Genomic DNA, 15,695 nt, shown 5'->3' with positions numbered 1-15,695 from the left:
GTGTGTGTGTGTGTGTGTGTGTGTGTGTGTGTGTGTGTGTTTAATCACAAAATATGTGTGCTGGGGACATCGTAGATGGGCCAGGAATTAGTCCTGTTTTGGGACTGTGGCGGAGAATGCCTGCCGCCTGCGAGTCTGAGCATGCGGCCAGCAGATCTGTTTATTGTAGCCAGTGACGGTTTCCACAAGCCTAATGGGACTGACACCCCACTAATGATCTAAGCATGTACAAAACCACCTTCTACAGTTAGCAGACACCGGGCTACCACATAAAACTGCCTCCAACACACGGCAAGCAGCACATACACTACTGTGACCATCTTGTTTAGATTTTTCTTTTCCCTTTCCCCCTCAATGCTGTCCCCTCTGTTCCAGTGTCATTTGGTCGAAGGGGCTCGTTCCCACCCAGCTTGAGGCTGTTTCCTTCTGCCTTTTAACGGGAGGTGAATGTGAAATGGACAATTTGAATTTGACAATTAAGGACAGCGCCTTTAAAGAGCACTTCTTAAGTCCGGCCTCGCCTGCTTACCTCCTCTTTGTTGCCAAATTAAAAGGACATGGTACATGTAATGTAATTACAGCTACAAGGGAGGGAGGAAAAGAGAAGGAGGGGARCATTCTGGTTTAGAGGGAGAGAGGGGGGTCAAAGGCACCAGTCAAAATGACTGGGGGACCTCAAGGGCCACCATGATTCAAGGGCAAGGGGAGGCTCTCTCCACACACACACACACACACACACGCACGCACACACACACCGCCTCACACAACATACAGGAGTGAAAAGTGGAAGGAGAGGGTGTGAGGCCGTTGGCAGGCCGGCTTTGATCTGTCGGTGTGGAGAGATATCCGGCTCCCCTCRGATCAGAGTGCTCCTGTGCACACTGGGGCAGGCCCCCCTTTGGTGTGTGATTGACGGCTGCATGGCTGAGGGACTGAATAATCCACTCTAATAAGATATAGGAAATGGACCTCCAGCGTTTTTCTCTGATCCAGACTCTGAGACCACATTGACAGCTTCCCTGCTACAGAACAGCTGCGGACCAGAGTGCAACGAGTTGGCTTGTTAGTGTGAAGTTAGTGTGGGACTGGAGGGACAAAGGCGGTGTGGCTGAACGTGTTGCATTCATTTGGGTCAAACGAGCATCATCTAGTTTAGATGTAGAACTCTTTAAGTTTGTTTCTGAGTAGGTTTGATTTGATTGCAAAACAGCAGCGAAGACTGGGTGAGAAAAAACTTGCACACTTTAAGGTGTTACAGGACTTTCTACTTCTATACATGTAATCCATCAAGGATTAAGCCTCAAAATGGTGTGTGGAGAATTAGGTAGCTACAGCGTTTTAGTTAAACCAATGAAATAATTGCATTTTGTCAAACTGTAAATCTGCAGGTCATTAAAAAGAAATATCTGAAACATTAAAGATTTTTTTAAACCTTTTTTGAGCAATAACTACCAAAAAACTGATTTTAAGCAGAAAAACCTTAAAGGGGGGGTGTCAGCATGATCAACTTTTTTTCTAGCTTTACATCATAGTGGCTTTCCYTCATCAAAACCATACCTAGTGTGTTGCTTTGACTCATTCATGCATGTTTGAGAAATCCTTGAATCTCCTGTGGAGCTGCCTGAACACTTGCTGGTACAAAGCACCGCCTATTTACACAAAGCTCCTCCCAGGAGTGCAGCTGAGCTCCCGCCCCACAGAGCACCCCTCCCCCAAAGCATTGTCGTGAAGACGTGCCGAAGTGGGAGTGTCAGAAACAGTAGGAGGTTTTTAAAGAGAACGAGGCCAAGTTTAAGGCATTTAGACTAAAATTTATTTTGGATTTATACAGCATTTTATAACAACTGAAGGTAGCACAGTTGGATTGTGGTTTAGARGTGAGCTAGCACGCCCCCCTCCCCCCTTAATTTTTTTTATATACATCCTGTGCTACCAAAGCCTTTTTTCCCACCTATATCTACAAAATGCTTGAGGTTTCCTCTTTAAAACGACTKTAAGAAGTCCTCATTAGAATAACCTAAAAGTAGAATTCAGACCAATGGGTTATCCTGATTAGGAAGATAAACCAAGGCATATCTGGAACTGCTCATGATATCAGGATGATCCTGGTATCAAAATGTAGCTTAAAAGCAGGAATCTGAAAATGTGCTTACTGTAGGTCATTTTGACCAGTTTGGACTTTGATGTGATGGGTCACATTTAATCGTTAGTTGCTGTGGTGGTTCTGCATGTCCGTTCAGAGGTCAAGCAGTTTCTGTCCTCTTTGAGTCATTAAAGAGGACTCTGTCCCCCTGATTTGCTTGTCCTGGTCAAGAGAGGAGCAACGGCTCTTCAAAATTAGTTCAACATCTGAGGGATTTGCATCAAATAAAGCTTTCATTTCCCTACACAGCTTTTAKATTATTTAAATTTTGTGGGTATATGCATTCTAGCGCACAAGTAGCAGTCTGGTTTCACTCTGATATACTTTTTTTCTTCCATGGTTATGTCAAGTTTTCTTTTTCTTTTTCTTTTTTTTTTTTGTCCTGACACACAGGACATCTTGCAAGTTGTTTACATCGGATATAATGATGTTTTATCTAACTTTTAACGATATTACAGAGCTATCATCAGTTTATTTCTCTAGTGGGGCTTGTTCTTCACTGTCGGCACTTGAAAGGCAGCGTGTTTGGGCCAAGACTTCTCCCATTTATAAGAGCGACAGCTTACAATGAATGTCTTCACTGTTATCTTTACCAGCTGTTCTTAATGTGGACAACTCTGTGGTGGATCTGGAGACTATTGAAGCTTTGTACGAAAACGTAAGTAGCTGTGTGTTTTTGTGGAATAAAACAGCGAGTAATCATTTTATAGTTAGTTATATTTCAATAAAACAATCCGTTGTACTTTGTATTTTGYTGAATTACTTAGTTGTACTGATGTAGAGCTCAGTTGTGGACAAAATGTTGTGTCCCCCACAGAGGGCCACCAGTGATGAAATGGACAAGATAACGAAACATTACGAGACTTCCAAAGAAGATGAAGTGAAACTGTTGGACAAACCTGAACAGTAAGATTATTTTTTAATGATTCTAACATTTTCCCAACACAAAAAGGGTATTTTACCTTAATTAATGATTGTAGATGACTTCAACTCAAGGTACAAGAAGTATGATTGTGACATTTTTCGTATTAGGGTGGAAAAGTGTTCATTAATAGATGTTGCTTCAGTAGTTCCGGTTGGGGTTAGTTAATCCAGGCCAGTTAATGAAGCTTGGATCCAGTGGTGCCGCTCAGCCTGGCCTTTCTATTTCCATGTTTGACCAGAGCTGTCACTATAGCTGCCTGAGTCATCCTTACTCAGTGTCTACCTCCATCAGCAGGGCCTAATCACACAGGATGTAACCGCTCCGCTCCCCTCCGACACGGCACTGTTTACATAAGTCGTCCCRCATCAGGCCAGAGCTACCTTTGATCAGTGTCCGTGCACCGCTCGTTGCTTTCCCCTCCACCCCGACCCCCTTTGGACCTTTCAAACCCGACGGAGCAGCACCGCTCATGACTATCAGCTGCCTGCCTGCGARCAGCAACGTTGACTCAGCCGGCCTGCKTGGGGAAGCTCGGCCTGCCAAGAGCCCCAGAACAGTTCTTCCTGTTAGACGTTTTGTTTAATTCTGTCATAACACATCACACCCCATTCCTCCTCCTCGCCCTCCCTCTGCTCCCCCCCACACCCCCACCCCAAACCCATTTTTGTCTTCCAGGTTCCTCTACGAGCTCTCCCAGATTCCTGACTTTGCAGGCCGGGCCCGCTGCATCATTTTCCAGTCGGTGTTCCTCGACACCATCTCCTCCATACGTCGCAAGGTGGTGACCATCTCCGATGTCTGCAAAGTAAGAACAACAAACAGTGTTTCAAAAGTACCATCAAGCCATGTGAAGAGTTGCTCACCTGAACGTTTGTGTGTCCGAATCAGGACCTGCTGGACTGTAACAGCTTGCAGGATGTAATGGGTCTCGTTCTGGCCTTTGGGAACTATATGAATGGAGGGAACCGGACTAGAGGTCAGGCTGACGGTTTTGGGTTGGAGATCCTCCCTAAGCTAAAGGATGTGAAGAGCAAGGTATCCAGCAACTAAAAGCTTCTATTACTGCCTCTGGATTTGAAGTGCAATGAACTCAGATTGTCTTTTTTTATCATTTTGCTTTCAGGACAATCACATCAATCTGGTGGATTATGTAGTTTTATATTACCTGCGCAACTTTGACAAAGTGAGTCACGTTGTAAACTTTAACACAATGTTTTCCTTCTAATTAAACAGCTCTTTTAAACATGAATGCTTTTGTGTTTGTTTTCAGCATGCTGGTACAGAAAAGAGTGTTTTCCCTCTGCCTGAGCCGCAAGACTTCTTTCAGGCTTCGCAGGTCAAATTTGATGACTTAACCAAAGACCTCAGAAAACTAAAGAAAGATCTAACAGGTAGGACATGTCGTGATGTATCTAAAGCTTTATCTTCACTGTAACTGTGAAGTCTTAGGTCTGGTTGCACAAAGAGATCAGTCTGCATTGATCTCACCTTCCGCAGAGTGAAGCACTACCACGCAGTCCTACACCTACTCTACTAAACTGTCGATTTTTGTCCACAGTAACTTTTCTTTTATAACAAAGTGGAACTATTTGACCAAAAAACACCCTTTACATCTCCCTGAGATTGTCCCCAAGGGGCATTGACACGCTACATGTAGATGTGCGTTGAAAACACCACCATGCTCAGAAGCATCTTCTAGTCCTTCACGTCAAATTTTGCTGCTTAGTTCATCTGCTGTTAGCCTGGGCCTTGCCTTTCCACGGTTCCGCTCATTCCTAGTTTCCCTTCACTGCTCTCTCTGGGATTTCTCCCATAGACAAGGATTTCTTTGGTAGAATTTTACCTGAGCCAATCAGCGAACAGAAGGAGGAGTTTTGAACGACAATGTCAATTTTCTGCACGGTGTCTGCTTATAGTTTAGCAATGGCAGTGGAGGAAGTGAATGAAGCCAGTCTGTGTTGATAAGGCTTCTAAATTAAATAAAATTTCTCTGACAAAGCCTGCAGTACTCATTTACAACGTCTCGTTCGGCTCGGTACGTCTCTCCTCTCAGTAGGGTTGTTTACAAGGCACGCAAAATCCGGTTAGCTTCTTAGCTTAGCCTCCTTCACAGTCGCAGTCAAACTTCAACAGAGGCCACGCCYCCAGCAAGAATCACTTCTCTATAGCCGAGAGTCCAGACCCTCTGTACAAAGCAAAGCGAGGAACAAGGGACTGGTTTTAACCAGGCTAATCTACTGTATGTGTTGTTAGTAATCAGTCARTATAATTGTGTACGTTACCATCTTTCACCAAAGCACTTTAAATGTAAATGTACTTCCCATGGACTCCGTCTTCCACTCCGAGAGGTTTGTGAGTACATTCAGGACCTCGAAAAGGCCTGCAGCGATTTCTCCCAGTCTCCAGACACCACGTCTTGACCGCCATGTCTTCGCAACACCACAGCCTCTTCTGTTTTTATTTTTTTGGTTTTGTTTTGGTTGTTTTGCACAGACAGAGGTATATTTCAAAGTATTTTTGTATCCAGAGCATTTTCAAAGCATGAGTAAGGTCCAGAAAACACATCTACATTCCTKTTCGATGAGGCAACATCACAGCAACAATTGGCGAATAAATAAACACGTGAACTTCTGATGTTCCCGTTTGCTGCATCCTTGCTGCCGAGCCAGTCCAACCAGGCAGCCAGTTAGTCTTCTTGGCCACGCTGAGGTTAAAGGCGACGCCCCTGGGTGCCCCTGGTGTCTGTGGTTATTTAAATCAAGCATTAATATGGCATATGAAAGCAATTAGATATGCTTCACGTTGCTGTTAAAGCCCGCTCCTCTCTGACCTGAGGGAAAAACACAAAAGAGTCTGTTAAAGTACCCAGACCCACCTCAAGCTGTCACTCATTTATTAGGAAGAATGGAAGACCTGAAGACAATAAATGCAACACAAGKGCCCTCGTATTTGATCTCGGCCGAAGCCCAGTCTGGCACAGTAGTCCTTGGGGGTATTAGCACCGCTGGGTGGGTGAGCGCTGAAAACTGGAGGTTTGGTGAGCCCCACCTATGACTTCCACCATTTTTATCCTCTCCAGCCGCCAGGGATAAATATTTATGCCTGGCTATTATAAACCAGCCTGAAGAACACAACTGGTCTTAATTATCAAGCTAACACAGATCTCTTTTATCCACAATCTGAATTCTGTCTGATACTGAGAAACTACTGAATCCCATGTTGGTTTACGTACAGTGTTTGACTCTGAGTAAAGCAGTCTGGCCTTTACCTGATCCTAAGGTGGCGAATGCAATGATTGGTCGTGCCTTGCCCTCCAGACTTGGGTCAAAGGTCTGGAGACTTGGTACAAATGATGAGAAATGCACCTCTCTTTGGCTAATCTCCTTCAAGGTTTCCATATTAAAACAAGTGTCATAGTCCAGCAGGAGTTATGACTTTCTTCTGCTTCACTGGCCGTAAGTGATGCTCAGAGACAGATCGCCGTCCGCTTGGCTGCCCTCTTCTTCACTGGCTTGTGGAGAAACATGATCCACTTGTGATGGGGCTTCCTGTTTGGAGAGAGGGTGATGACCTCTCTCTTGGCTCCGCTCAGGGGAGAAGGATGAGTGAGAGACCGCAGTGACCTATTCTAGGACTTAAATGGAGTCTGTGCCGTTACTAATGTGTGAATTTGGGTTCTGAGACTTCTTCACAAGAAGCTCCTAATAATGTGAATACTGAGGCAGCATTTGCCCAATTGTTTTCCTGTTTTGTCTTTTTAGTTTTATTTTTATTTTTCCGCACCTTTTTTGAAATCTAGCTACTTCTGCACATTATGAGCTATTTTAGTAGTCTGGCCCTTCCCTTCCCAYGCAGCTCCGCTCAGTTCTAGTTTCTCTTCCCTGCTCTGTCTGGGATTTCTCTCATAGACAAGGATTTCTTCGGGAGCATTTCATTCGAGCCAATCAGAGAACAGAACATCGATTTTCTGCGCAGTGTCTGCTTGTAGTTTGTTTTAACTGGGCCAATCAGCAAACAGAAGGCGGAGTTTTGAATGACGTAGATTTTCTGTGCAGTGTCTGCTTATAATTTAGCAATGGCAGTGGAGGAAGTGAATGAAGCCAGTCCGTGTTGATAAGGCTTCCAAATTAAATTAAAATTTTCTGACAAAGCAGCAGCTCTCATTTACAGTCGTCTCATTTGGCTCGGTACTTCTCTCCTCTCAGTAGGGTTGTTTACAGCGCACGCGATTTCCGGTTAGCTTCTTAGCTTAGCCTCCTTCACAGTTGAGCTGGCACACATACGTCGTGGCCAATCAATCCAATCATTTTAAACTTCAGCAGAGGCCACGCCTCCAGCAAGAATTGCTTCTCTATAGCCGAGAGTCCAGATCCTCGTATGAAGCAAAGTGAAGGACAAGGGTCTGGTTTTTTACCAGGCTACTATTTTAGTCACTCGTATATCAAAATGTTCAGATGAGTCAGGGGATGGCTGCAATGATATTTGGTTTTTGTAGATTAAATATAAATRTTCAATTTTATTTAGAAATATTTTTCTCATAGAAATGCATTGAAGTCTCTTCATTTTCTCCAAAAAAGTTCTCTTTGAAATCTGCTGTAGCATACTTGAGCTACCTTTGTCTTTTTATGCTTTTTGTTTTTAGGTAAAGTTCTGCTACTCTTAACTTTTAGCCACCTTTTGCTACTGTTAGTTTTGCTTCTTTTAGCTACTGTTTTGTTCTTTTTAGTTTTTGTCTCTTTTTTGTAGTTTCTAGCTTGTTCACTGTAAGAACTCAGCAAAGTCATTCCTCATTCATCCTTCACACTGCTTTTTCTGTGAAAACGCWAATTTTTTAAGTTCTCCTTTAAGTGGCCGTTTTAATGCATCACCTTCAGACCTGTGGTCATGTGTGAAAAAAAAAATCCTTTAGCTGCCATTTAATCAAGCGAGGCACACTGAAGCAAACAAATGAAATAGAATCAAATAAAACAAAACAGTCAGAGCTCATTTGCTGCTCAGGGGGGTTTAGCGTTTCACAGAAGGCCTGGCCSAGGTTAGGCATTCATCACTTTGGCAAATCAGACAGTGTCCTGGTTTTTAATGGCCCTTAATGTCAAGTTCGGGCAGGGCCTTTAGCCTGAATGCTGTTTTACGACAGAGTCGAAACGGCGCATGCAGAGGCACAATCACCTAAATGAGACAAAACTAAGTGCAAAATTTCTGTAAATGATTTGTTGCAAACTATTACTCTGGGTTAGCTTGTCATTAAACTCTAATATTAGATTTTTAAACAAGACTTTTCACATTCATTTAGTGTAAAAAATGTAATTTCTCTTTTGGAAAACCCATCAATCTTTCTACATTTTATACTGAGCTAATTGTGTCATTTTAAAGAAAGTTCTGTTTAAAGTCTATATTTGTTGTATTCTCCAGCRAATAACTCAGAGGACAGTTGTTAGACAGATACTGGCTGATTTATGAAGGATGGAAAGGGGAGTGAAGGTCTCACCATTTCCCTGCTGAGGCAGTCTTTGGCTGGCCTTCCTGAGAGGCTACAGTATTATTTTTATCCCAAAGAAAGGAAAGCTGGAGGTCTGACAGTTTGCTGGAACGAAAGATTATTATTGGAGATCAGTGAGAGAATTCACTTTGCAGGTATAAATAACCAGCAGGAACACGGCACTGATTTATCCTCTGGGGAAAAAAATGCAGTAAGTTTTAAWGAGTGTGATTTTGAATCTTGGGAGAATTATTAAATTAGTGTGAGCTGCTGCTCAGTCGGTGCCTCTTTTGACCAAGCAACAGGACAACATGTCTGCATCTCTGCTGTGATGTCAGTCATTTCTTCCCTCTATTAGTGTTTTTTCCTTTATCGTGATCTTCAGTAATTGCTCAGATAAATTTAGTTTTGAGTTTATTTATTTTTTACTAAATGTTCTCTTTCAGCTGGTTTTATGTAAAATGATGGATGACTGCAAAGACTGGAGTCACGGCTGCCACTGTGATCCTGGTTATCTGTGGTGCTGTCGGCTACATAATCATCTTTATTGTGACAGTTTGTAGAGGTGGTGAAACACTGGTGTGTTAAATTATTGGTACTATTATTGTTCACTTGTGCTGTAATTTAGATGGCTTTGCATATAAAGTAAGAAAGTTTAACAAAAAATTAAAAATCTAAATTATATTGATCAATTGAAAAGAAAGGGGTAGGAAAGTAAACGTTTTACTTCAACCTTCTCCTTTTCATACAGATGGCCTGGTAAGTTGGTCAAAATGTATATTTATGTATGTCTATAAGTACACTTTTTTGTTGTTTTCTGTCTGATTTGAAATAGATTTATTCTATTCATGCATCACAAATCATGAACCATAAGGAAACTGTGTGGTTTCAGATAAATTGCTTCATATTTAGTGTCTTCTTACCCCTGGTTGTTGTAGAGGAGAGTCCTACTTGTAAATAAGCATTTCCAGAATGAATGATCACTCACAGACAATGTCTGAAACTTCAGCATTTAATTTTTATTCTTTACAGCTGTAGTGTTTTTTTTTTTTTTTTGTGGGCTTCCTCCTCGCAGCCTTTGCTGTCTGGACCACATTTGGAAAGAAGCCCCCTCTAAATTGTAGACTTGCTGTTTTGAGCACCGTTTTAATGGGTGCTTTTGAGTCGGGGGATTTTTGGTGGGGAAATGTGGTTTATCCAAACGGACTATTTGGATTGTTGTGTTTGTATGGTCACCGCCTTCTGTTTTTATTAACTGCCTTTTACTACGAATTTAAGTGTCATGGCAACCCGGAGTGTGTGTCTGTGTACAATTACCTCTCATTTATAAAGCTCGCGCGTTGTGTTTCCTCCTCCATTTATGAAGGCGTTTGATAAATAAAAGATGTACCACATCGCAGGTGCAGCAGCTTCTCATGCAAACATGTGAGAGCCCGAGACAAAACGCGGATGTAAAAGCAGCGACAAAGCAAAGTCAGACCGCGGCCAGACCCGTTAATACTCTTGTTCTGATCCAGAACTATTTAGCCATGCAGTCATAAGCAAGTTAAGGTATTTATTGCAGCCATTAATGACTTACAGGTTGGAGGATTGTGCCAGAGTTCCTTCAGCAGACGCCCCTGTGTGTGTAGAGTAACCCAGGCTTACAGTTAAGAGGAAATGGGGAAAGGTTCGGCTGGAACACAGTCAGTCGTGTCTGTTTCCTCTGAGATTGTGTGAGTCGGATCATTTGGCAGGGAAACAAAAAAACATCCACAAACCGCAAACACATCTGCCACACTCACTTGCACGGAGGAGCCCTGCAGGCGGGATCCACGGCAATCAGAACAATACCACTTTATTGCACATTATCCACTCAAATCTTGATCAAATTCTCTTCAGAAAATTGCAACAAAAAATATAACTTTGGTTTAAGAATTGCCCAAATGAGTAAATGAAAAAATTCAAACACAAAATGACTAAAAAAATAAATAAAATGTATTCCAGATAATTTTGCATAAAATTAAAAATTTTAGTTTTCTGTTTTTTTACCTAGATGAGTGTTTCATTATGTGTTCATTTTGCTGCCATACAAAATAGAAAAATAAAAAAGTGCAAAACAGAAAACATTATCATTTAAATTACTGAATTTCCTGATTATATTTTACAGAAATATTACCTAATTTATTTTAATTTGAGTCCTAAATRACTCATATCTTTTTGACCAGTTTCTCTCAAACATATTGGCATTTTTGGGGAAGCCAAAAATTCCCTCAAGCTATTGGAGAAGCTTTTTAAATGTTCAATTGTTACTTTTATGTTATTTTACCATGTAAATTTATTTTATTTAAGAGCAGGATAGGTGGGTTTGTTTTTGTCACCGCATCGTTAGTGTGCCACTTCCTTCATTATTGATTTTTTACAGATAACACATTTTAAGTGRTTCAATCCTTGTTTTTCTTTGCATTTCTTGTTTCCTCTTGACCAGCTTGTGAGAAGGACGTGGAGAAAGTGTCGACTAACTCATCAGAGGAACACCTGCAGCCCTTTAAGGATAAGATGGAGCTCTTCATATCTGCTGGTAAGTCCARATTCTTCTTTTTACCTGTAGTAAAGACAGAAATGTTTAGACGCTGCCTGTCATTTGTTCTTTGTTTAAAAGTTCAAACATTTCATTGCATCATTAATAACGTACCTACCAGTGAGGACACTGGGGGAATGTCGTTCAGAATGAAGAAAAACCTGTCTATTCTCAGCCAATTAAATCAACTCATGGTGACACACCCACGTCCTCACCCTCATGTAGCTTCGTATGTCTGTTTGGTCCTCAWAAGTTCATGTGACGCTGTTTTAAAAAAAACGTTCCCAACATCTTCAAAAATATACCCTCCATTTGGACATAGAAGTTAAAGGCACAAYGATAGAAAAGCCCCATACTTTGCTCAGACACACAGCATGGTGCCTTTTAAAAAAAATTATATATGTAGAATATTTGGTGGTGGATCTGTCTCCCAGTGTGTCTGTGTGTGTGTTTTTTTTGTTTGTTTTTGCATCACAGTCCACTGAGGACAGAAGTCTACAGGCCTGTAGAAAGGATCATGTTGCTCCTAACATGGTTCTCCTGTGCTCTGAGCTTCCATAAAGCTGCAGGAAATCACTGACTGTGGCCTTGTAAAGCCAGGCCGGCCTCGGTGGGTCACTCCTGGGGACCACTCTGACAGAGAATTCCCCAAAACACTGCAGTCAAACKTTGTGTTGTCTTTCTGAACCAAACACTATTAAAACCCCCGCTGCACCATCTCCCTTTTGTTGTTTCTGAAAGCCAAAGTGAAAACTTAAAAACAAATCTCTAACTTCAAACCATTTATCATGATGGCAGCCAATCAAAGTTGGAAAAGAAACAAAAAAAGTTCAACTCCTATATGTTGAATTTTTATTCTAGATGTAACTGCTCCAAACTGGTTTATATACCATTTACRTGACAGGTTCTTCTGTGTTTCAATTGGTAATAATTCCTTCAGTTTTGTAAAACTCACCTGTGGCGTTCCTCAAGGCTCCATTTTTGGCCCACAACTATTTTCTATTTATGTTACCTGTTAGTCAAGGTATCACAAATATAATACCTCTATTCACTTCTATGCAGATGATACACACATTTATTTAGCTATCTGTTATGAAATTCACTGCCCCTTAAAACCAGACAGGCCTCTTCATTGTCCTCCTTTAAAACTCTAAAAATATTTTATTATAGGTTGGCTTAGTTGATTTTTGTAGGTTTTATTTATTTATTTATTTATTTGTTTGTTTGTTTTGGTGTCATTTATTTTGTGTTTTGATTTTATTATGTGATGTAAAACACTTTGTAAATGTGTTTTGAAAGGTGCTATACAAATAAGTGTATTATTATTANAGTTAAATGTTGGCCTTAAAATATACATGTGGTTAAACTTATTGGTGTTTTTTTTATTTTAAAAAAATTGTTGTGACTGGTCAAAAAGTGCTGTCCAAGATTTATTGTCGTTTTCTGCTAATTACTCATTTGGAAATCATCTTGTTGGTGTTTTACGTTTTTTAAACTCCATTATTTTTTGTGGATTCATTTAAAGAAGGAGGATTTTAAAAAGTGCAACAAAGTGCCTAATGATCCTATTTCAAATTGATTAGTACCGCATATTTCTTTAGTTTGTTTCCTGTGATTCGTGATCAGCATCATAAAGTAATCAGGAACTTTTAAAGGCATTGCGGTTACCACTGGCTGCAAAGAGGCACAGTTTTTTTTACAAAGTCACATCCTGAACGTAAGTCTTTCCAATGAGAAAACTTGTAAAAGGCATTTTTATTTTTCATCAGCCAAATTCCTCGAGATCCTACCCATTCTCCGTAAACGCTTGAGATGATTCCATGACTTCAAAAGGCAAAATAAAATACAAGTCAACAGCGTTCACATCAAAGAGCAGCTGAGGCTGTTAAACTCTGACTCATTACTGAACGAGGTTTTCATCCAGGTAAACGCTCAGGCGGCTCACGCACAGATACATGTGTCTTACACATGATTTTACATATTAAAAGTAACATGAAACAGAAGGGAAACTCCGTGTGAGTGGAACAGGAAGTCACGGAGAGGTTTGTCTAAGCAGAAGACTCGTTGTCTTGTGCGGGGAATGAACAAATAAACATTATAACTAGTTTGATCTCAATGAGTCCGGAACTCTGTCTGTGTGATCCTTCCCAGATCYAAATCCAGCTTTCTCTTATAAGAGAGCTGCTGCTTCACACCAACACACTGACTTGTTTGTTTGTCTGTAAAATATCTCATGAACCATTGGACAGATTTCAACTGAAGCCCTCAGAATCTAATTATTGGGTTTACGTTTGCAACTGGTTAACTTTTAAATTCARTTCAACTTTAGAAAACAYAATAACTCTAAAGCAGTCAGTCATTCAGATATCGAGCTCAAATGTTGTGTGGTAGTAGCTGAGACTGATACTCAACACACAGTCTGCGTAAAAACAGATCAAGCCGATGACAAAGTTGAGATGTTTGTTATCAAAACACCTTGAAATTGGCCTCTGTRTCTTTAAGAACCTCCTACCRTTTCTGACACACCCACTTCAGCACATCTTCAGCGGTGCTTCAGGGGAGGGAAGCTCAATTGCAGCCTGAGCTCCAGGGAGGAGCTTTGTGTAAGTAGGCGGTGCTATGTACCAGCAAGTGTTYAGGCACATGGCGATTCAAGAATTTTTCAAACATGTATGAATGAGTCAAAGCAACACTCTGGTTATGTGTTTGATGAGAGAATGACATTACAACACRATATAAATTTGCATAATAACACCYCCTGCTGCCCCCACTTTAATGAAAAGTGGCAGATGGTAAGCAGTCCTTTAAAGATATACCAGGCCTTTAATTTGTATCTGCTTTTCTTTTGTGTGAAAGAAGAACATGTTTATCTTCCTCACATTGTATGAATCTCTTGTTCCRAAGTATTTTTAAAGCTTTTTGTTTTAAAATGAATCATTTTCCTGCCTGTGACACTCCGACGTAGTTTTCTATCTTGAATTTATGCCATGATGACTAAATGAGGGGGTAAAAAAATCCTGCTTGTGTTTTTACCAACTTTCCATGGAAAAAAATTGTGTCCTAACATCTTTGCACTTTTTTATTGGTGGTTAGTCAGAAAAAGTTATTTTCACTTATGTGTGTTTTGTTTGTCTGTTGTGCAAAATATCTCACGAATCAGTGGATATACAGTACATCTATACTTTTGGAGTCATCAAAATTCAAGATCGCCCCCACAGCTAATCAACCTTAGCTAACACAAGACCTATTTTAATTCAGTCAGTTCACCAAAATTAAATTTTGGTTTGGTAGTAGCTGAAAATCCTCTTCAACACATTTCAAAACCACGAGACCTCACAGTGAAATCAKGCAGAACGTCAGGTTTGACTGAAACAGCATGTTAGGCTTTCTTTTGATAAATTTATTGGGCTTGAGCCTTGTCACATAAAAGTACGAGCAGGAGAGGAAGAACATTTTATAAAAATCTTTACCATCACTTATGGTCTGCGCTTCTCTTTCTGTTATCTCAGTTTRAGTAGCAGTTTGAAAAAGTCTGTCAGAGCTTTAAAGCCATGATTTATTGTCCCTCTCAGCATGCATGTCTCATAACTTTCTAGTTAGCGACTAGTGGTTTCATGTTAACACACGGAGCAGAGGAAGAGAAACTTCACACATTCCCTCTCTGCGCCGCTTTCTTTCCCTCAGCTTTTTCGGCTTCTGTGCCACCTCTGCAAAGTCACACCAGAGGGGTACCTCAGGCGCCAGCCTGACCCCCACTGAGACTAACACCATTGGTCACGGCCCCTCTCTTCTTCCCCCTCTTCTTTCGAGTCCAGACATGGCCACCCCCTTCATTAGGTTTACATGTAAAGAAGGCCTAAAAATAAAAGGGGTTGTTGATCGCAGGCTTTGGCTCACCTAGTCCCAGAAGACCCCCAAAACCTGCCTTTGAACAATTTTTCAGAGACTTCCCCCTCTTAAATCTTCAAGTAGAAAAAGGTCCCCCATCATTGTAAAAGAAAAGGATGAATCTGGAAAAATGCAATAAATCTGAGATCACAGGCACTCGTTGGCCCTAGATAAATTCTTGCACCTCGGCCGGCTCACATCTGCCTTGCATTTAGACACTTTTACATGGCAGCAGTCCAGAGGAGCCTTCGGTTCCCAAGCCTCTCCGCTTCAGCTTCAGCGTGTATGCAATCACACACAAAACAAAACCCTGACAAACAGAGCGCCGCTCCCCGCCCCCGAGCCCAGGCGTCGCACACTCACACTTTGGAGCGTCAACACAAAGAGGCATGACAAACTTTACAATGTGCTGAGCAGCGCTGTGCTCCTTACGTCTCAACCCTCAGCTTTTCTTCTGCGGTTATCCACTGGTGATTCAGAGAGGGATTCATGATCGCAGCGCCCTCTTCTGGAGTCTGTGGCCCTCAATGAACACTGGCCCTGAGTCATCAAGGCCTCTAAATCTGACCCACAGCTGATTTACCTTTTCTATCTGTGTTGCAGCTCAGAAGGAGCATTCTGCTGAAGATGATCAACTCAACGCAGCTCAGAAACGGTAAAGAAAACACACACACACACACACACACACACACACACACAC

General features: G+C 41.4%; 1 protein-coding gene across 1 annotated transcript in view; it reads left to right on the top strand.

Moving 5' to 3' along the window:
- The window catches only part of LOC106518198 (formin-1), a 59,273-nt gene that overhangs the window by 32,975 nt on the left and 10,603 nt on the right, over positions 1-15,695 (top strand). Inside the window, exons 10-17 of the mRNA XM_014009354.1 lie at positions 2,740-2,801; positions 2,961-3,049; positions 3,744-3,873; positions 3,957-4,103; positions 4,192-4,251; positions 4,339-4,459; positions 11,015-11,107; positions 15,599-15,650. Coding sequence (XP_013864808.1) covers positions 2,740-2,801; positions 2,961-3,049; positions 3,744-3,873; positions 3,957-4,103; positions 4,192-4,251; positions 4,339-4,459; positions 11,015-11,107; positions 15,599-15,650 — 754 coding nt within the window. The remainder of the gene's footprint in view (positions 1-2,739; positions 2,802-2,960; positions 3,050-3,743; positions 3,874-3,956; positions 4,104-4,191; positions 4,252-4,338; positions 4,460-11,014; positions 11,108-15,598; positions 15,651-15,695) is intronic.

This window comes from Austrofundulus limnaeus, unplaced genomic scaffold, assembly GCF_001266775.1.
Source record: "Austrofundulus limnaeus strain Quisiro unplaced genomic scaffold, Austrofundulus_limnaeus-1.0 Scaffold2, whole genome shotgun sequence".
NCBI classification, from domain to species: Eukaryota; Metazoa; Chordata; class Actinopteri; order Cyprinodontiformes; family Rivulidae; genus Austrofundulus; species Austrofundulus limnaeus.
Note: the sequence above shows the minus strand (reverse complement) of the source record. Positions and strands in the feature narration are given on the sequence as shown.